The sequence below is a fragment of the Acinonyx jubatus genome, chromosome B4 (assembly GCF_027475565.1).
Source record: "Acinonyx jubatus isolate Ajub_Pintada_27869175 chromosome B4, VMU_Ajub_asm_v1.0, whole genome shotgun sequence".
NCBI classification, from domain to species: Eukaryota; Metazoa; Chordata; class Mammalia; order Carnivora; family Felidae; genus Acinonyx; species Acinonyx jubatus.
The window spans coordinates 34,610,912-34,632,036 of record NC_069387.1 but is presented as its reverse complement, the minus strand read 5'-3'; the positions used below and the strand labels follow the sequence as shown (position 1 = coordinate 34,632,036).

The 21,125-nt window shown below is 44.4% G+C and overlaps 1 protein-coding gene across 50 annotated transcripts in view; it reads left to right on the top strand.

Annotated features, from left to right (window-relative positions):
* Positions 1-21,125, top strand: part of CACNA1C (calcium voltage-gated channel subunit alpha1 C) — a 749,041-nt gene that overhangs the window by 560,105 nt on the left and 167,811 nt on the right. For all 50 annotated transcript variants that reach the window (XM_053225582.1, XM_053225610.1, XM_053225602.1 and 47 more), the window contains exon 9: positions 5,184-5,356. In XM_053225582.1, the coding sequence (XP_053081557.1) occupies positions 5,184-5,356 (173 nt within the window). The remainder of the gene's footprint in view (positions 1-5,183; positions 5,357-21,125) is intronic.

Sequence of the window (21,125 nt, the reverse complement as noted above, 5' to 3'; positions counted from 1 at the left end):
CATTCCCATTGAGATAGTGTGTGTACAAATACCTAGACCAAACCCTGGCACATAGTAATACTTCAAACATGAGTTGATTCTGAATAGGAACACTAAGGCTTTCAGACTTCAGAATCGGCTCTTGTGTAAATTGGTCTCTGTGGAATACCTTCCCCAGCATCTGCTCCCTGACCCAGAGTGGGAGTCTGCTCCTCACAGCTCCAAAACTGCTGAGGGAGAATCTCCCAAGTCTTCCTGGGCCACTGGGCACATCCTCTGCCTAGACAAAGAAGTGTCTGTGGAAAGGCATCTCCCCTTCTTGGTTTAAGGAGGCCTCCTAATCAGTCAAAAGGGCTGCCCACTCTGAATGGGTGGCCCTGAGTCCACTCAATGACAAAACCTGGAATCAGGCTCTTACTGGCTGACCACATGGTGGCAGTGGTTTCAGTTTTGAGTCACCATCTTGATCAAACAGGACAGTAATATAAAAGTCACCACAATAATACAACCAAAATCCCACTTATTCATCATTCAGACTTCTGATTAAGCCAACCTTCCAAAAGTATCCAAAAAACTCTCAGAGCCCCACAAAATTCACTGTCCCAATGATAACATGAACAGTAACCATCATTCTCCATGGCAGGCTCTATGCATGGAGCTGCAGGTATATAGCTCATTCAGTGTTCACAAAAACCCTATGAGTTAGGTGTTATTTATAGCTCCATTTTATAGAGAATAAAATTGAGGCTCAGATGAGGAAATTTCACTTCAATTCTTACAGATGAAAATGGAGGATCCAGGGTTAAACCCAGCCAATGGGAATCCACAGCCTCTACCCCTATCCTCCATGTTATACTGTCCCCAAACCCAGTTAACCAGTTAATCCTACATTCCTAAATCATAGTCAAGAAGCAGAGAGGTGAATAGCAGTAAGTGTAGTGAGGAGGGATGAGAGGAGCAGAGAGGAAGCAGAACCAACCCATAGGCTGGCTGCTGGAAACAGCCACTGGGAACAGAAAGAGCCCCAACAAGAAGAACCCCTACACCCATCAGTTAGTGATTATATTATTTACAGTCCAACACAGTAGCTCATCCTCATAAATTATGTCCTTCAGTCACCAAAAAAAGTTAAATTGTGCTTGGACTATTCTGTTAAAGCAGGAAGGAAAGACGACACTCTATAAAGTAAAAAATAGAAATTTTGAGATTTTGGTCACCAGAGAGTTAGGCATCCTTTACCTAGAACCTTCACATATCTAGAGCATCTTCTTCCTCATGAAGCCAGATAGAGTCAGTGTAAAGAATATACATCTCATGGATTTTTTTTTTCAAAATGGTTTAGTGTTCATTATCTATTGATCCTCACAAGCTTACAGGACTGGTATTACCACCAACAAGAATTGGATTATATTTGCTTTTCTCTCCAGAAATCTCTGTCTCCAGCCTACTAAAATTAAAGCAGTGACAGTGAGATTCCCAACATTGTACTTAAATTGTGGTCAGGTAGAAGTTCCTGGCCTCTGGAATCTGGTCACTCTTTGTTTTTAAGTGATTTCAGAGAACTTCAGACATGTGCTTTCAGTAGACAAAGAGCTCAGGATCTCTTAGATGGAGAGCCATCCTGTCCCCTTTCCCACTGGGAAATGGGTGTGTCTCCCCAAAACAGCAGGGGTCTTGGTGGAGAGGCATTTTGCAACCTGATAGCATGCCTGGCCCATGGCACATAGTTAAGACACAATGTCTAGGCCCAGAAAGAAGCAAGAGAAATGCCAGGACATGCATTCTTTGTGGGTGAAAGCAGAAGAGATAGCAACATCTATAGTCATTTTCATTTTCTGTATAGTCATGCTTTATGAGGTCACCATGAACATTGAGTTAATGAATACTAAACCATTACTGTTAGGAGAAATACAGGGCTAGGATCCTGTGAGTCTATAGTCACAAGATTTTTGTCAAATAACCAATACATAACCTTATTTTATGTGTGTTTCTGTTTAAAGGCATCTTATTTAATATATATTGTTGATTCATTAACATTGTGCTCATGGCACTATCACTGATGCCTTAATGGAGCTTATCTAACACATGTACTTTTTCTGTAAAGCACATCACAGCCTTCTTGCACTAAGGAACACTAGACAGCACTTCAGCATTGTGTTTGGGGGCTATTTTTAACAGAAAAACCACCAATAAAAAGTGCAGAAATGTGAAAAACATGGCACTAAAGAGACCATAAAAAGTACACTTGTTTACAGTATAAGAGCTGAAACAAAGGCAGAGTGTTGCCTTGTTTAACCTCAGCTAGGAGTGTGACTCCAGTTTTACCCCATGCTGCACATATCTACATATGACCACAATGGCACACAAATATCAATTTGGGAGTTACAAATAAGTTTTAGCAAGTAGGCAAATTCGCAAATACAGAATCTATGAATAATGAGAATCGACTATATTGATCATGAGAGGGCCTAGAGCCCCACCAAGCCCTCTGTATTGATTGGATTTTCCACATGCACCTCCCTCTGTGTGCTTTACATTACTGAATACTGGCCCCAGCTCTCTATTCTACCTCTCACTTTTCACATTGGCCATTGCTGTGAAGAGCTGTGCTCCTGCCTTATAACAAATGCCATGGCTATGGCTGATTGTCTGGCCAGCTCTGGTCCCTGGGCCCAGCACAGCCCATCAGGCTTCATGTCTTCATTAGTTCAGTCCCCAGAGCAGGCACATGGCTAGCATCCAGGCAAGGAGATAAAGCGAACCAGAAAATCCCTTACTGCGTGGGATCTGGAGAGAGAAACTGTGACTCACCTTCCATCCAGCCACAAGCCTAGTTATACCCCTCACACTATAGGAGCCAAAGGGAGCCAGAAGGACTTCAGATCCAGTCCTGCCTCTTCTCCATTCCCTTCACACCCCCAATACAACCTCGTGGATATTTATGTAAGTTCCCCAGAGTCTTGGAGTATGGATGATGAACTTTCATTCCATGGGGCAAATGCTGTAACATAAGACTGGATCGATTGTCCCTACTCCAGTTTGATTCCAACCCTGTTCTCGTGACTCCAGAAGGATGGGTAGTTGTCTTGTAACTAGAACTTGAGACCTCTGCAAAATAATCCAAAAGAGCTAAAGTGAACCCATAACTGTTAAGTCACCTTACAACTCCAAACCCATTCCACAGAAAAGGAATGGAGAATGCAAATGTATGAGGGCATAATGATAGTCCAGAGAAGGGTCCTGGAAGCACAGCTATTGGAATGGATTTGCATGGGGAAGGAACTACCATATGAGGTGACCATCTCTAGAGAACAAGCCTACAGCCCAGGTGGTATGCCCAGATATAGGGGGCATATCCAAGCTCATCCGCAACAGCAAAAGGGGGGAGGGAACAAAGCAAGGCAAAGCTTCCATCTTCATTTTGAGCTGTCAATCTGGTTGCTTTTCCCTGGCATTAAACTTCCTTGGAAGAAAATGAAGGTACTGCCAGTTGGCAGGAAGCCAGAGAAAGAGCAAGTTCAATCCAATTAGAACTGGATTCAATCAAATTTAAGAAGAAAATTCCATCCAAAGCAGAGCATCATTAAGACAGCAGTTCAAGAAAACTCGTTAGCTTGAGAGCCCCCGCATCTCCCAATTAAAAAATTCCCTAGACCACTCCTTGTCCTAACCCCTTTTCACCATAAAAATAGTGAATGCTAAAAATCTGTACACTCTGAGGCCATATAAGCAAAATGCAAATACTAAATAGATAGTGGATGTGGTGACAGAGGCACCTCTACAGGACTGAATGGATTCAGGCGCTGAGCTTTTGTCCCTCTGTGATTTGTTGCTGTGCCCTTCCTTCCAAGGTGCCTTTCCTTAGTGTGGCTTGTGCCTTCAAGGTGATTGCTACAGCCCCCTGCCCTGAACTAGGCCTTTACTGGTAAGAGAAGGAAGAATCAGGTCTCTGTGAACTAACCAAGATGCCCAGTACATGTCACACATACACACACCACCACCACCACCACCAAGGGCCCCATTTCCCATTGACTAAATATCAAAGACGAAAATGCTCCTATAGTCCTATTTTGGAAGAAAAGGCATTAAGAGTTCAGAACTAGCCCTCTTGAATATCTCCTTCTGCTGCCAGCCCCTTTCTTGCTAGAAAGTGCATTTGAAGTCAGAGAGAAAATAAGAACAGAATCAGAAAATAGGAAAGAAATACCAATTTTGTCAGAAATTTTTCAGTACGCCCTCCTTTCAGCAAATCCCAATCCAATTCCAATTTCTACTCATGATTACTTTAAAGTGAATGCATCATTTAACTTTTATATCATCTTTCTTTTATATATTTTTCCATTCTGATTACATTTCTTTTTTAACATAAAGGGCAGCCCCCAGGACATTTTCTTGTGTTTGGAGTCCTCATTTGTCTCCTCGTGGGGAAGAACTTTCTCTAGATTAGGAATCCTTCCAGGCATGTTAAAAGTGGCAAAACGAGCTCTAGTAGTAAGAATAGAGATTAAGGAGGTTAAATCTCCTGGGCCTTAAATCAGTGGTGTACTGGTAAATATTTACCAATCGGCTCTGCAGGGAGAAAAAGCCCTAGTTTGTAGCATTTTGCCAATTTCCATGGTGTAAATATTCCCACCGTGGCCAATTTCAAGCCACAAGGAGATATCAGTGAAGCTAGAGCAGCAAAGAGCTGTGTGTGGTGGGCTCCCAGGAGCCAGTGCGGGTGAGTGGGCTTTGGCACACCACCAGTCCTAACACCTTTGTCATCCAGAGATGTTTGTAAGGCTTTCCAGTGGCCACCCAATTCCAGGGGAAAATGAAAGTGCATGGTCCAAAACTGTCATGGAGGTTTTAAGTGACTGTTTGAAAAGGGTTTCCAGGTCACTGGAGTACAGTCACTATTAAAAGACAAAGTCTGTGACCGTGATCCAAGAATAATGAAATGGACTTTATCCGTTACTTTGTACTCTGGTGGCCTGTGTCAAGAATGTCCGCTTCAGTGACTTTCTGTTTATGTGAGAGTGAAGACAAAGCCTGGGATGAGAGAATGCTATCTGTAGAAAGCAGGGGCAGGTGGGCAGGTCTCCTGGTGCAAAGAGAAGAAATTAATCCCTTTATTTCCTCTTATCTCCATCTCTCCTTCCCACCCACCTGGCCCTCTTCCTCCATGTGCTCCCCTACCCTGCCACTCCACTCTCTCTTGCCAGAGAGTTTTCCAAAGAGAGAGAGAAGGCCAAGGCTCGGGGAGACTTCCAGAAGCTGCGAGAGAAGCAGCAGCTGGAAGAGGACCTGAAGGGCTACCTGGACTGGATCACCCAGGCAGAGGACATCGACCCTGAGAACGAGGATGAAGGCATGGATGAGGAGAAGCCCCGAAACAGTGAGCAGCTGTCCTGTCTTGGGCTGGGTTCTGGGAGAGGGAGGAGACAGAGTCCAGAACAGTGAAACCTTCTACCACCAACTTGTCCTTACAGTTTGTCTACCTGGAGCAACATTTGTAGCATTGATTATGATCATTTCTGCTCATAGAAATCAGTCACAGATGGGAAATAATAGCTGTTGATCTATAAAGCCTCATATTCCTTTTAGAATCCAAGGAGTCTAAAAGACAGTTGAGATTTTGCTAAGGTGGACTCTTTTTTTTTTTTTTTTTTTGATCAGACATCCTCCTCCAGGCTCCATCTCTTTGGGCAGGGGTTAGATTATGGTCTTCCCATTAGAGTTTTAAAATCCCTACTGTGTAGGAATGTGTGTACATATATATCCTAACACACATATGTGTGTCTAACATGTGAGTCCAGTTTCTTGTCCTTGTGAGTAGGCATTAATTATGTCCATTGTTTTCAAACCCCTCCCCAGTTGATTTCTTTGTGTTTCTACTCATTAGTAACTGAATTCTAATTGGGAATCTGGGAGAAGGAGCAGGTGCAGGGAAAAGAGAAGAAGACAGTCAAAGATGAGAACAAAGAACAGAATGTCTGCTCCCTCATTTCAGAGACTGATTTAACTATCATCTATCAACTATTCCCTTTCTAATAACTCTGCTCAAGATGAAAATACAAAATTAAAACACACAAACAACAAGGGACTGGTAACAACATAAATTAACAACCTGAAGAGACCCTTATGCTCTACTAAGTAGTTTGGCAAGTTGGAAGGCAACACCTTTGATGGATTGTAACAATGAGCAATAATGCCATTGAGGGTTGTTCTGGAAAAATGCCTGGCACCTAATTTTATACTGTTAATGGTACTGTGGAGTAGTTGAACAGTTGGTGGACTGAATGGTTTGGTGAATAGATAAGTTGACCTGTGAGTGACAGAGAAGCTTACCTCAAAGACACAGGAAATGGCATCTTGGCTCCTCTCTTCACCTTGAGTCAGGGTGGAACCCCTAACTCATGAGTAATGGCGATGAACATGTTTCTTCCCATGTTATTAAAAATGTTCAGTATCCACTACTTGCTAAGCAATTAATTGCCATCTATATAGACATATAGTTCTCCTGTTCTCTGGCTAACGCAAGAGCTTCCATGGAGAAGTATGCTGCTTCCTGCCTTGCCCATTAAGTGAAAAAATTCTAAGGAATTTCCAGTAGGAAGTATTCTTTGCTGCTGGAGCAGATCACATTGACAAGACCCATCCACCCACCATCTGGCTAAACTTTGGGAAGAGCATACTGAACTGCCTACCCCAATGGGCAAAGTTTCTGCCAAATTTTCATAAGCTCAAACATGGATGAAATCAAACTCTGGAGACTGTTGTGCCTCTCACCTCATACTCTTTCCTCATGGCTGGAGAAGACTTTTGGGTCTACTTCTCATCCTCAGCCAACCTGTCCTCGGAGGACAGAATGAGAACCTGGCTCCTTCAGTTGTGGAGATGGTGGTGGAACAGTTCTAGGGAATGAGGCAAGGGAATATGTATCGAAAAAGCAAGATATAGAGAGTAAAATAGACATTTGCAATGAAGTGAATGTGAGAGACTTAGGAATGGAGCCAGAAAATGGGGCCAAAGGACTGTCTATTGGGGAAGTCCAATTAAAAGCAGAATTGATGTGATTAAATTATTAAGGAGTTGGCAACGAAAAGATCTGCAGAAAAGGCAAGTGTGTGGCTTAGTAACTATATTCTCTTCTTCAGAACTTCATAGTTTGCCCTTCAAATAGGAGGAGAGAAATGCTGTTACAAATTACACGTGTGTTTCAATTAAAGTAACATCTTAGCCTTTGAAATTGTTAAAAGATTACAGGTTAGTGTACTTACCAGTTCTTTTCATCTCAAAAATTAGGTGGTCATTTAAAAAAACAAAAAGGTATCATCACTCTTCATCAATGACCCCGGCGACTTTCAGGCAGAATCCCTGTCAGCACTTACAAAATGCCACTGGTGGTGGGCACCGGTGAGACGGAGCTGTCTCCAGCACAGGGACAGTTTAATGGCACATTCCATGGTAGCTGGGCTTACATAAATGGGCCCAATTACTCATTTTTTCTAGGAAAAGCTGCAAAACCACTGAGGAAGTAGAAGGAACAGGGATTGGAAAGACAACAGAGAGAAAGGGCATAGTTGAGAAGCATGTCTCTAAGTAATTAGAGTAAATGATGTTTCCAGTAAAATTATATGCAAAAACCTATTCTAGTTCATTCTTTCCTCCCTCCTTCTGTCCATCCCAATTCAGGGCAACTCTGTGCCAGGCACTTTTTAGGCCCTGGGGATATAGCAATGAACAAAATAGTCAAAACTCCCTGCCCTCATGGAAATTATATTCTAGTGGGGAGATAGACAATAAATTAACTAGTATGTCAGAGAGTGGTAAGTACTGTAGAGAAAGATAAAACAGTGAGAGGGAGGCAGAAGTGTTGAGAGGTTGCAATTCTAGGGGAGGTGGCCAGGAAATACCTCACTGAGAAGGTAGCATCTGAATAAAGACTTGAAGGCAGTAAGGAAATGAGCCATATAGATATTTGGGGAAAGAGCATTCCAGGCAGAGGGAACAGCCAATGGAAATCCTTGAAGCAGGAGGATGGCTGACATAGGAACAGAAAAGAGGCTAATGTGACTGGGGAGGAGTGAAAAACAGGGACAGTGGTAGGAGATGAGGTCCAAGGTTAATCAAGGAGTAGATCATGAAAATCATTATAAGAATCTGGACTTTTACTAGAAGAGAGCCAAGAAGCCTCAGGTGGTTTCAAGCTGAGAAAAGATACGACCCACACAGGATTTTTATTTATGTAAAATTTAACAGGATCCCCCTGGCCATCGTGTGCAAAATGAAATGAAGGTGAGTAAGGGTGAAGCAGGGAGCCAGGTGGGAAGCTACTGCCTCAAGAGACAGTGTTCAGCCTTGTCCTGGTAACATGATGTAATGCAGTCAGGCTCTACAATGGCAGCATTTGCTGACATATAACATATGAGATGCGAAAGAGAAAGAAGTCAGGGAGATCCCAAGGTGGTTGTCCTCAAAGTAGTAGGAGTAGAGTCCTCATTTACTGATACAGGGAAGATGGGGAGAGAAAAGATGTCAGGGCAGGAATATCATGAAAACCATTGTAGACCTTTAAGTTTGAAATGTCCATTAGACTTCCAAGTGGAGATGTTGAGTGAACAACTGGGATAAATCTAAGTCTGGGGAAAAGGTCTGGGACAGAATTATAATTTGCAGAGTCAGCATTAGCCTAGCTGCCATACTAGGGTGTAGTATAGACAGAAGTGAGACGCATTCCAAGAACCTGGGCCCCAGTGATGTTTGGAGACAGGGGTGATGAGGAATAACCAGCAAGGGAGACTTAGACAGGCACTGCCAGACAGACAGGAGGAAAAGTGAAGGAGGGTCCGTGCTGCTCAGAGGTCAAGCAAAGTGAGCGCCGAAAGCGAATCATTGAGCTTAGCAATGTGGAGGTCACTGGTGCCTCAGCAAGAGCAAGTGGGTGAAATGGTTAGGGTCAAAGCTTGAGGGCAAATCAGAGTCTTCTTTCATGAATCTCTTGAGTTTAGCTACTTCACAGAATGGTATCAAGCATTGTTTGAAGACCCTCTATTGTTGGCATGACCTAGCTGTCAGCCATCTAAGTGTTTCCAGAAAGAGGAGAGGAGGAGACTCATGTAATCCAGCCTGCATGTGACCCTAAGAGGTTAGTGTCTAAAGATCAACCTTGCATTATATCCCCATCTATAGTCATTTCAGTACTAGGCATTGCCTCTGCCACTGGTTACAGACAGCCTTAGGAGAAGGAGAAAATTACACTCATGAAGTGTTTCTGGGCCCAAAAGAGGTGAAGCAAGCAGGGGGTAGGCTTGTGCACTGTTGCTTCTGTGTCACTTCCAAAGCAGGCAGCCACATGTGTCTTAGCCTTCAAGCCCTGCTCCTCTTGGGTAAAGACCAGGGTAATGCAGAGGCCTTCTCTCTCCCTCCAAGCAGCAACGAACATCCCTTTTGAAGGCACCACTTAGAAAACTATCACTGCTGCACAGAGCCCACTGGTAGAGATGTTCTGCTCCAAGAGACAGGACCCTTTTTCCAACTTCAATATTGAATCTAATAGAAGGCCAGTCGTTAGAGAGAAGCCATAGAGAAAGAGATAAAGTCAGAAATTTCTTCTTTCTTTTTCCTCCTCAAGATCAAAAAATGCATTTATTAAATATCTACCCATATGGGAATCTCTATCTCATATCATTAAGACATTTTAAATGCAGTCCCAGCCCTCTAAAGCTTGCAGTCTGACAGACATTTATGTGGATGAGCATATAAAAGACAGACAGACGGTGGAAGTGAAACATTGAATTTCCACATAGATAAGCAGGATTAAATATTTACACCAGTGGTATTCAGTTATGTGACTCGGGAGCCACTTTTCCAATCATCATTACCCGACAGAGCCGCGTGACTGCTACATGCCCTGCAGAGTCTGGGATAGTGTATTATTGAAATACAGAAATCTGAGAACTTATGAGAGCAGCAGGTTGCCCACAAAAAGGCCCCATGTGGCTCAAGAGCAGTAATCTGAAAATCACTGATTTACGTTGTACACATGTCAAGGGCATGTGCATCATTATTTCAACCTTTTTTTTTTTTTTTTTTTTTTTTTTTACAATTTAATCCATATAGTCAGTATTTACCGTGGACTTAGCTCATGGTCAGGGGTTACCACACGTCTAGATTTTTGTGACAGAATCCCACCAAGCATCTGGCTCAGATTGCATGAGATGAAACATTAGCAACTGTTTTTTCCTTGACTTCATTATTTTGTACCCTTTAATTACCATGTGTGAGAGGGCTGTTTTGACCCCATGCTGCTCAGTGACAGCGGACTGTGCAGACCCCAGATAACTCTTGCTCCCCCACCCCCGTTAATTCCCAGCTGGTCCAAACAAGGGCCCTAAAACTTTAGTGTTGGAATGTGGCCTGAGATAAGGTGAAGAAACTGGAGTCCAAGATAGGAACAGCTCACGTGAGCTGATTATTGGAGAGAGCGGGACTCAGAGCCAGGTCCCCTGATTCACCATTCAGGACTCTCCACCACACCATGATGCTCCTCACAGAAGCCTTATCAGATGGTTCTCCCCAATTGTCCCTCACTCCTCCCATGGCACTTGGGATGTGTCCCCCTCTTCGCATGCCTGCTAGGCTACACTGTGAGGTCCTCAGCCAGCTGCTCTTAATTCACCCTGTGTCCCTACTTCTTGACAAATCCCTGGGCTTGGAAATATTACTGCACATATAATGCAAGTGATTTACAAGAGTTTGTGAGTGCCTGTCCATAAGCAAGTTTTGGCAAAGGATCTTCCACCTTGCCCTGGGCTGTTAGGACACAGAAGCCCTGACCATCACAGCTACTTCGTTCTGTCTGTTCAAAAGTGACTTTCTTGTGGGATCATTGATGACTGTCTTTTGGAGTACTTTCATATATACATCTGTTGTCCACTAGCTCTGAATCATTCTCCACTCTTGCAAAGTGTCATTTGAAGCCAGGCAAATGGGCATGGAACCCACATAAGCAAGGACAGTGGCAAGGTAGAAGGATTGCAGTGTCATGGAAAGGTGTGGGGAGCTCTTAAGAAATGAGAGAGAGCTGTGCCCTGAAGATGCCAGTGTCTAGTGGGAGTTGCTATACACCAGGGCTCTGCAGTGACACTATTTCGTGGATTCTCTGGCTCCAGTGGTAGCATTGTGTATGGTACCTCCCTTAGGGGGGTCATGTCATAACAAAGACCCAGGCAGGGGTTTCCATAGGTAGCCATCTGCCTTTGGAGCACAATCTGGCTGCTGTGCTGTCTGGCCCTGCAAGTTTATAGATGCCATTGTCCCAGCCCTGGGAACAGTGGAAGAGCTGCATGAGGGGTGGTATTGAACATAAGTGAGAAGTTGAACATAGCAATTTCAGTGAGCTGCCATATACTTCTTACAGCAAAACCAGTTTGGGGTAAAGCTTGTTAACCTTGAGCCATGACAATCTTCTCAGTGAATGATGGCTATATGCTTCTGGAGGAATGGAGAAGTAAAATCCCCATAGAATTTGACAGACTTTGATGGCCTGCCCGTGACCAGCCTTAGGTCAGTGTAAAGGTGCCTGACTGGTGTGTGAAGTTATAGGTTAATAACTGCTCCTGCTCTGGAAGCACGTACGCACCCCTTCCCTACCCCTTACTCCCACCCACTCAGGGAGACTCCCAGTTCACACACCCTTTCAAGACAGAAGGAAGCTTCCTGCATCCTTGCAGGGCCCAGGGCTCTGTGGTGATGACATATGAAGGAGAAACAGGCAAGCTGGGGGAGTACAAGAGCACACACAGAGTTATATCTTTAGGGGGGCTTGTGCCAAAAATCAGTTACACCCAACAAGAAGACAAATGGTTACATTTACAGTGAGGAAAATAGTCAACACCAGCTGAGAAATGTACCAGAAGAGGGCTTCTTACACCTTTTTAGATCTAGCACCCATGGCAGCAAGCACTCAGCCAGGTACTTGCCAGGCAATGCTGCAGTTTCCTGGAGACACAAGATTACCCACTGAGCCACCAAATCACTCCTGCTGCTCTTGCCATGTGAAGGGATAAGTGGGAGCTGTCTTCCTGGGATCACTGGCCAACCGTGCACTCAGCAGGGGCAGAGCAAAGAGGCTGTTAGATCTTTTTTTTTTTTTTAATTTTTTTTCAACGTTTTTTATTTATTTTTGGGACAGAGAGAGACAGATCATGAACGGGGGAGGGGCAGAGAGAGAGGGAGACACAGAATCGGAAACAGGCTCCAGGCTCTGAGCCATCAGCCCAGAGCCTGACGCGGGGCTCGAACTCACAGACCGCGAGATCGTGACTTGGCTGAAGTCGGACGCTTAACCGACTGCGCCACCTAGGCGCCCCAAGAGGCTGTTAGATCTTAAAGGACTGAGCAAGGCCAGGAGTCCTCGGTGGGGCCCCAGAGCCTGGAAGGTCCATTCCTTCTCCATTGCCTGGGAGAGAGCATCCTCTGCCTTCCAACCAGAGTTCCAGCCCAAACCAGCATCTTCCAAGCCTTCTTCTGTCTCTAGCAACTTCACTACCCTCCTGACTACAGGCCACTGGGCCAGAGGGCTTCTTCTTCCTCCCTCTTTCTCCCCACTCCTCCTCTTCTGTGATCCTTCCTCCATTCAGTCAACTATCAGGTCTTATCAGTTCCTCCTGCCCCATGGAGAGTCCCCTCACCCCGTCCTTCCCTTTCTCTCCACCTCTCTTCCCCCGGGTAGTAACCATATGGCTGCCCTGCCCGCCAGCCCCACTTCCATACACCCTGCATGATGTGACCAAATTCATATTTCTAGAGCTGACATGTCAGTTTCCTGCTAGAAAGCTTTAAATGTCTCTGCACAACTGTAAAATAAAGCCTGAACATCTTCCCTCAGTATTGCCAGCACCTCTGATCTATTCCAGCCAATAGCTTGAGCATATCACTATTCACCCTCAGAAAAACTAGACTACTCTTTTTTTTTTTCCAAACAGGTCTGCTACTTTCTTGCTTCTGGACTTTGATGCATCTCTCCCTAAAATACCCTTTCCCTCCTCACCTCACTCACCTGCTCCAACCCTGCCTACCAGCTCAGTACCAGGAGCATGTCTTCAGTCCTCCCAGACTTTCCCTCTCAGGACAAGCACTGTCAGACACTCTCGACCTCTCCCCTGCTTCACCAGTGTGAGTAGAGATGGCCCAGCCCTCTTGTCATACAGAAAGCTCTTGGGAGGCAGAAAATATGCTTTACTAACTTCTTATTCATTCTCCCACTCAGCATCCAGTACAGTGATTTATAATTAATAGACTACCCCTATCCAAAAAAGATTGAACCAAATTGAGTTGAATCCAAGTCTTTGGATCAAGAATATTAAAGTTTTATATATCTACATTGCTACCTACTTGGCCAAATACCCTTTGTCTAGTCTTAGCCATACTCAGAGTAGGCCCTCAGAGAATGTATCAGCATTGGAAGTCTGGGTAGAAATGATTTAGGGGTTAAGAAAGTGGGCCTAGATGAACAGCTGGAAGGAGGTAGAATTATAGGCCCACTGAAAGAAAAAGCTTGATGGTCAATGGATCAAGGGGGTGAGATCCTCCACTCCCACATTCTCTCCCTGAAGGGGAGTCATTGTGCTGAGGGGGTGCACAGCTTGTGCTTTTTGGATTATAAGATTGAATACTGGATACATATCAGCCCTCTATGGGCTCTCCTTGTTGAGGCAGGACAGAGCTAAGGGCATGACAGGGACATGTCTTTTCCTTGCATGCAAGGGGGGAAAGACATAGATTATCTCATTTAATCTTCCCCAAGATCATCTTATGTAGATATTCATGTCCCATTTTATAGATGGAAGAACTGAGGCTCTGAGAAGTTCACTTGTTCATGTCCTATAGCTTGCACATTGCACCTAACCTCAGGTAGGTAGGCCTTGAGTCCAGTTCTGCTGACCCTGTACTATATACCTTTATACCCATATATTCTTTATACCATGATCTCTCCCCTCAGTATTGTGGTGACTGTCCTCCTCCTCCAGCCACAAGGGTACTAGAAGAGGGCTTCTCTAACCCCCCAGAGGCCAGAGTAACCTTTTCATCTCCTTCCTTACAGCATTTATTACCTTCAGTCTAATGGGCAAAGCAAGATAGAGAAAAGGGGGAGAGGGGAGGACAGCAGAGGGGAGAAAGTGGCAGGGAAAACTGATCTTAAATGTTAACATAAAGGGGCATGAGTTTGATGTTTAAAGAAAGAGAGAAAGGATGAGCTTTATGATTATAAGAACTATGTTTGAAGCATAACAGGAAGTGATGGCATTATCTTGCTCAAGCGAAAAAAAAAAAGTTAACTGAGATCAAAAACTGTCCACTTGGGAGTGCCTGGGCAGCTCAGTTGGTTGAGTGTCTGACTCTTGATTTTGGCTCAGGTCATGATCCCAGAGTTGTGGGATCTAGCCCCGTGTCAGGCTTCTCTCTGAGCATGGAGCCTGCTTAAGATTCTCTCTCTCTCTCTCTCTCTCTCTCTCTCTCTCTCTCTCTCTCTCTCTCTCTCTCTTCCTCTGCACCTCCACTGCTCATGCATGTGCTCTATCTCTCTCTGTCTCTGAAATATTTTTAAAAAACTATCCATTTGGGGTGGTGCCTGGCTGACTGAGTCAGTAGGACATGTGACTCTTGATCTCAGAGTCATGAGTTCAAGCCCCATGTTGGGCATGGAGCCTACTTAAAATATAAAATAAAATATAAAATAAAATAAAATAAAATAAAATAAAATAAAATAAAATATGTTTAATCTTAAAAAAAAAAACGTCCATTTGGAATGGTTTAAGAGAAAATCTTGCTTGAAAGAAAACATGAATATGACCTGTCAGAATTTCTTTCAGTTCAGGGCCCTTTGGGACTTGATTAAAGGATAGTGTTGTCAACCAGAATGCTCCAGGAACGGGGTGTTCTAGCTCACTGACCATCCAGTCTCCTGCCTTGGCAAGTCCACTGTGAGGTACATGATATAGTTTGTCTCTGACAATGCAGGATTATGCAGTGCAATGGGGTCATCGCTTTCAAACCTCTGATAATCCTAGCAGCCTCGGCATTATAGAGGCCCAGAGGAAGAATCCTGGCCAGGGACAGCCTCACAGCAAGGAGTTCATATGTGGTGTTTTTGGAAAAGTCTTGTCACCTGCCTGAAACCACAAAACCCTTTGAACAATGGATCTGCCCATTCAGCCTCGCCCAGGATAGGCGCCCAGTAAAGTGCCGATTTTAATTTGGTGCTTTGCAAACAGATCGACACACCTGGGAGCTGGAGGTAGCTCAGCAAAGGGATCTAAGGGGAGATGAGGCATCCTAAATTTCCTTTGATCCACTTCTTCTGATAACCAGTGCTCAGCCCCCAAGCAGAGCCACCCACAGTACAGTTGCCTTTGGCTCCTAACACCTATCCCTCCCTTCCTTCCACATAAACACTGACAGATAAAAGCCCCATGTCACATCAAGATATATTATCTGTCACAAGGCTGTTAGTGAAGGAGAAGGAATGACAGCTCCTGCCTCTATCATGTGTGCTGATGTGGAAAATTATCATCTGGTAATGGAAGGAGATTAACCACGTACTGTATTTCCATCATCAGGGTGTGTGGTAGGGGAGGCCAGCAGAAGGGGCACAGAAACTGTGATCATTGACCTTATGGTAATGAACAGTTTTGGGGAGACCTCGTGGAGTCACACATGCTCATTTGAGAGAGACATTTGTGCGTTCATTCAACACATGTTTAACTACCAACTGTCCGCTCAGAATACCAAGATAAATAAACACAGGCCATGTCCTAAGGGGACTTACAGCTTAGTTAAGGAGATAGATGCACACACAGGTTACAGCAGTGAGCTGAAGGTATGAAAAAGGTACTGGAGAAATACAGGAGAGAGGAAGTAGCATTTGGAAGAGGGTGGACAGGCCGCCTACCCAGGGAATGATTCTGGAGGGGTGCCACGTCAGTCAGGGTGGGCTAACTGTTGTCATAAGCAAATCGAGTCTCAATCACTTGACACAGTGAAGGTTACTTCTTGCTCCACAGTTCAGTGTGGGTTTGATATTGGTAGGAGGGGACATTCACCTCCACACAGTCTTTGAGGACCAGGTTTCTTCCTGCTGGCAGCTATACCACCCCCTGGGCCTCTACGGTTCCCCTGCATGTGACCAGAAGAAGAAGGAAGGGAGAGGAAGTATAGAGAGGCATTCGGGAAGCTTTGAAGACCAGGCCTAAAAGTGTGGGCATGGCTGCCATCCCCATCTCATCAGCCAAAATAGTTACCAGCTCCAGCTAGCTTCCAAGGGGCTGGGAAACATAGTCTAGCTAAGTTCCCAGGGGGAAAAGAACAACTAGAGTTGTGTGGACACGTGGCAGGAACTATGCTACAGACCAGAAGCAGTTCACAAGGCAAAAAAGATGAGAATGGACATTGTAAGCTGAGGGAGCCACATATATCAAGTATAGAGGCAAGTAATAGGAGGATGAAAACAAGGAAGAGGAGAAAGGAAATGACCTGACTCTGGGGTGCAGGGGGAGAAACCAAAGACAAGCCAAGAAAGAAGACAGCCCTGGTCCCAGAGGGCTTCAGACATGGACTTTATCCTGGGGATAAGGAGGGGCCACTGAAGAGACTTAAGCAGAGTTCACTGTTGAAAGGTCACCATGCTCTTACTGGGAACAAGTGGTTGGAGGGATGGAGAAGCTTCAAGCAGGGAGGTCGGTCATTTCAAGGGCTGAAATAGCCAAAATGAGGGTGATAGAAGGGGAATGGAGTGCAAAGATGACTTTCCACCCATCTCCTGCATCCACCAGGACAGTCCTGGGGAATGACAGACCAAAATGTCTTTGGGATAAATACCCAGTAATTTACCAGACCCAGGGATGGTGGAGGGGTTGCAGCAGTGACCTGTCCCCCTGAAGGACTCCCCGTGGGAGCTAGTTTGTCATGTCTGGGAGCCCTGTCAACACTTGGCCCCTGCTGTTCAAGGCTTGTTTCTATCCACGACCATAAACACACCAACAAGCAGTCCCTTTACCCTGAAAGGTTCCATGTGTAGAATTCAAGTGACTCTACCTCATTTAATCCCTGCCCTTGTGATTAAGTAACTTATGAAAAAAAAAAAAGTTCAGTAACAATCCCAAACATAGGGCTTTGATGGCTCCATCCTTCAGGATTCCTTCATCAAATGGAAATTCACATGCCTCTGGTGATAACTACAGTGTTTCCAAAAGAGATTTATGCTCCCATATAATAGGAAATATTTTGTCCTCTTAAATAACTATAGTACCTGCTGTAAGTGCTGGACTATTAATCATTATGATCACTGTGCATTTAAGTCTTGTGGTTAGTAGGACAGGACTGGCGCCTGGTCAGGAACAACAAAATCACCCTAAAGGACTAGCTCAATAGAAGAGTGGTCCCTTGGGAAGATGAATGGAACTCTTAAAATCAGAAGGCAAAATGTCAGTAGTCGGCTGGGCTGAAGGCAAGGAGAAGAGGGAAAACTGGAACAGGGAGGGTTGGTCCAGTTAAGCATTATTCCTGCCTCCCTCTGGGCTACTGTAACCAGTTACCATAGACTGCATGGCTCAAACAAGATTGATTGCTCTTACTTCTGGAGGCTGCAAGTCCAAGATCAGAGTGCCAGTGTGGTCAAGTTCTTAGGCAGGGTCCTTTTCCTGTTTATAGAGGGCTGCTTTTTTTCTGTGTCCTTACATGGTAAAAAGAGCACAAGCCTTCTCCCTGACCTCTTCTTCTAAGGCTGCTGATCCCAATCCTAAAGGCTCTATACTAATGACCTATGACTTACTTCCCAAAGGTCCCATCTCCAAATACCATCACATTGGTATGTGTTGGGTTTCAACATACGAATTTGGGGTGACACAAACACTCCATTGCAGTGACTCTTCTGTGTGTCCCTGTACTAGGCTCTGGATTCCTTCTTTAGCCAAGTGGATGGCTCCAGCACAATCAGAAAATCACAGAATCCTAAAGTCCTGGGGCACAAAGGGGTCTTCAGGTCACTGAGTCTATCTCCCAGCATCTGGGCAGAGCCACACAGCGTCCAGTCATGCCTTACCAGATGCTAAGAGAAGCATCTGGGTGATTTCTATAGGACCCTATCTCCTATGAGACTGATATGTTTCCTGAAGACAGCAAAGGGCGGATTTCCTCCCCACTCACGGTGCTTACAAACTTACTTTTTCTCAGATATGCATGTAGGTTTTAACACTCTCAGGGCAGATCATACAACGTGCTCAAGGGCAACATAGTGGGAACTGGGCACAGTCCTCCCAGAACAGAATAATCACTGTTGTTCATTTCTGAACACCTGACTTCAGGCCTACCCTTAGACTTCAATGAAAAGGCCATAAACTTTCCTCCCCCTGCCCCCAGTTTGGATCCACCAGGAGGACCCAGACTATCATGACATTCAGTGTCACCCATCTCAAAGTGGAGGATGAGCAAGAAAAATGTTTGCAATTAAGACTCTATTCACAAAATACAGTCCATGAATGAATGGTCTCCTGCAGAGGTCATCGAGGAAGACCAGAGTGAAAGAGTCAAATGTCCTATTCCAGATGAGATCTCCAGATAGCCTAGGAGAAAAAAAGGAAGACAAAGATTTAGCCATGCAATCAGATTCATACTAATATATACTCTTTTCAATAAAGACTTAATTCATATTAGTTCATCAGACTGACAAAAATTACTCCCAGCAAAGATCTTCAGGGACGATTCACTAGGTAGAGCTTTGATGGAAGAAGTTTAAGGTTTGTCCTTTCCAAAAACATATATTCAAATTTTGATAAGGTCCTTGGTGTTGGTTTGTTTTATTTTTATTTGTTTACAAAAAAAGTATGAATATTAAGATACTTTTTAAACATCTGGACTAAAAAGCCTTTGATGCTCCCTAAATGATGTTCTGAAAACAATTTGCAAAGCATAAAGCTGGTTTTGACTAACACACCCTAAATCTCATACACAGGACTTCACAGTGCCTCATATGCAGGAACACAAGCATTCCAAGATTAGAGGTCAAGAGAAAATATAAACACAGGCCCAAAGCTGTTAAGGAATTATTACAACTGCCCTGGAACTTGTCTGTGCTGTGTTTGGGTATGATATAATAGATTTGTTCTCAACAACTTACTGACGAGGTAGAAAGCCTTAATTATATGCTTGACAGGCTGGCTTTAAGGGGAAAAACCTTTGTTTACCTTCCCAATTCCAAGCTTCAAATCAACCTGTCCAACCACTGTATCTCATTTCAATGACTCATGAGATATGATAATGGTATCCAGTATCAGGCCAGTTACTATGCTAACAAAATTCTCTGAAATTGCAATACGTACATATAAACACAGACATATATACAAACTTGCACACATACACACCTTACACGTGGACAAGAAAAAATTGAGGACCCCTTCTAGTCAGAAATATTCAGAGTTGGAGTCTCGTTGTATGTATTATTACTTGCTTCAGTAAGCTGAGTTCAGCTATGATGAGAAGTTTGGCACCACATTTGCTGTGCCCAGCACAGGCAGAGGAAAAGATCCCTGCTATCACCTAAGGGGAGAGCCTCTTCTTGGTGTGAAAAGTAATGCCAGTGGTAGAGGGCCCTAGCCCCCTTGACCTACAGCCCATTCTGCCATTCAGCAGTGACTGTGAAGTTGCAGTGGTCGGTTGCTGACAATCAGGCAAAACACCCTAGGTTTTCCTCAGGAAGATCCCAAGCTTTAGTAAAAATTGTAGAGCTGCTTTTTAAGCCTCTCAGATGGTATACATTTTTATTATAATTTCTGTAATCACATTAATCCACTTGATGAGATGAGTTGAGAGTGCAGCAATGTGAGATGAATGGCCCTCACCTTTCTCTCCTAACAGGATGCCAGAGTTTTAGGTGGGAGTAGTCTGTGTGATGTAGTGGTGCTGATTAGGAGCCTGAGAGAAACAGGCCACTGGCTTCCAGGTCCCACTCAGTTACCAATTGGCAATTAGTCCTTCTCAGTCCTCTCATTGGTAAAATGAGGGGTTGGGCCAGACAGCTGCAAAGTCCTCCCCCACCACCCCGTCATGTCTTTTGTTTCTGTACTTCTAAGTTGACATATGTTAGCTTTAGTCCTAGGAGTCTGAACCAAACCTGGATCTCTCCAGTCCATCAAACCCCAGAAGGATTTAATTGATTCTAGAATCCTGCAGTTCCCAGACCCCCAGAATTTGTACTGGGTCTCCTGCAGGATTCCCTGAACTCTGGAAGCAGCCTGTTGTTCCAGAGACCATCCTGGCACCTATATGCACTCCGATCTCCCTGCCTTGAAATCCCAGCTCCACCATCTGTCTTTGGAACTGCATCAGCTCCGTTTCTACCTGCCCTCCCCTCACCGCACCCTCCACCTCTCCTCACTCCCAGAACGACTACTCCAGGCCTGCACCATATATTGTGTCTATTTATTTATCCATCTTATACAATCTACTGGGGCACATACCTTATGAGGGTGGGAATTTTGTATTTTCAGCATTAGCACAGAGCCTGGCAGATAGGCAATGAGTAGCAGTTGGAAAAGGGATGAGAGATAGGGTTCAGAGGGGGAGAGGGAGAAAAGTGTGGTCTTGGCCTGAAAGTCTGAAACTCTGCCATTGGGAACAGATGATTGGGGCCTGCCTTGTCACTGTGTCAGAGCTAAAACCAGGAAGGGCCAGATGTGATCTAGCAGAGGATATATAATGAGTCAGACACACAAATTAATGTTTCGTCTTCCATTTCTGATCTGTCAACATTTCTAACTTCTGCTAGAGGAGAGGCCCATTCCTTGATGTTTTTCTTCAGGTCCTCACCTCTTCTCCACTTTATTCTTCACATTCATCCAGAGAAGTATCAGAAATATCCTTATTTTCTTTCTCTCTCTGTAAGGCCAGCTAGCTGGCTAAGAATGGCAGTCAGGAAATGGTTAAGAAAGTACCAAGAATAAATGCCTAGCTGCTTCTTTAGGATGGGAAAACTGAATACGTTTAAGGCTTGAAAAGGTCAACTCTCTTCCAAGGGGGCAGAGGTTTGATTTTCATCCATTATGTGGTCTTTGGCATCATGCTCATTTCATTCACTGGATGCGATGGAGATTTATGGAGTAAATGTT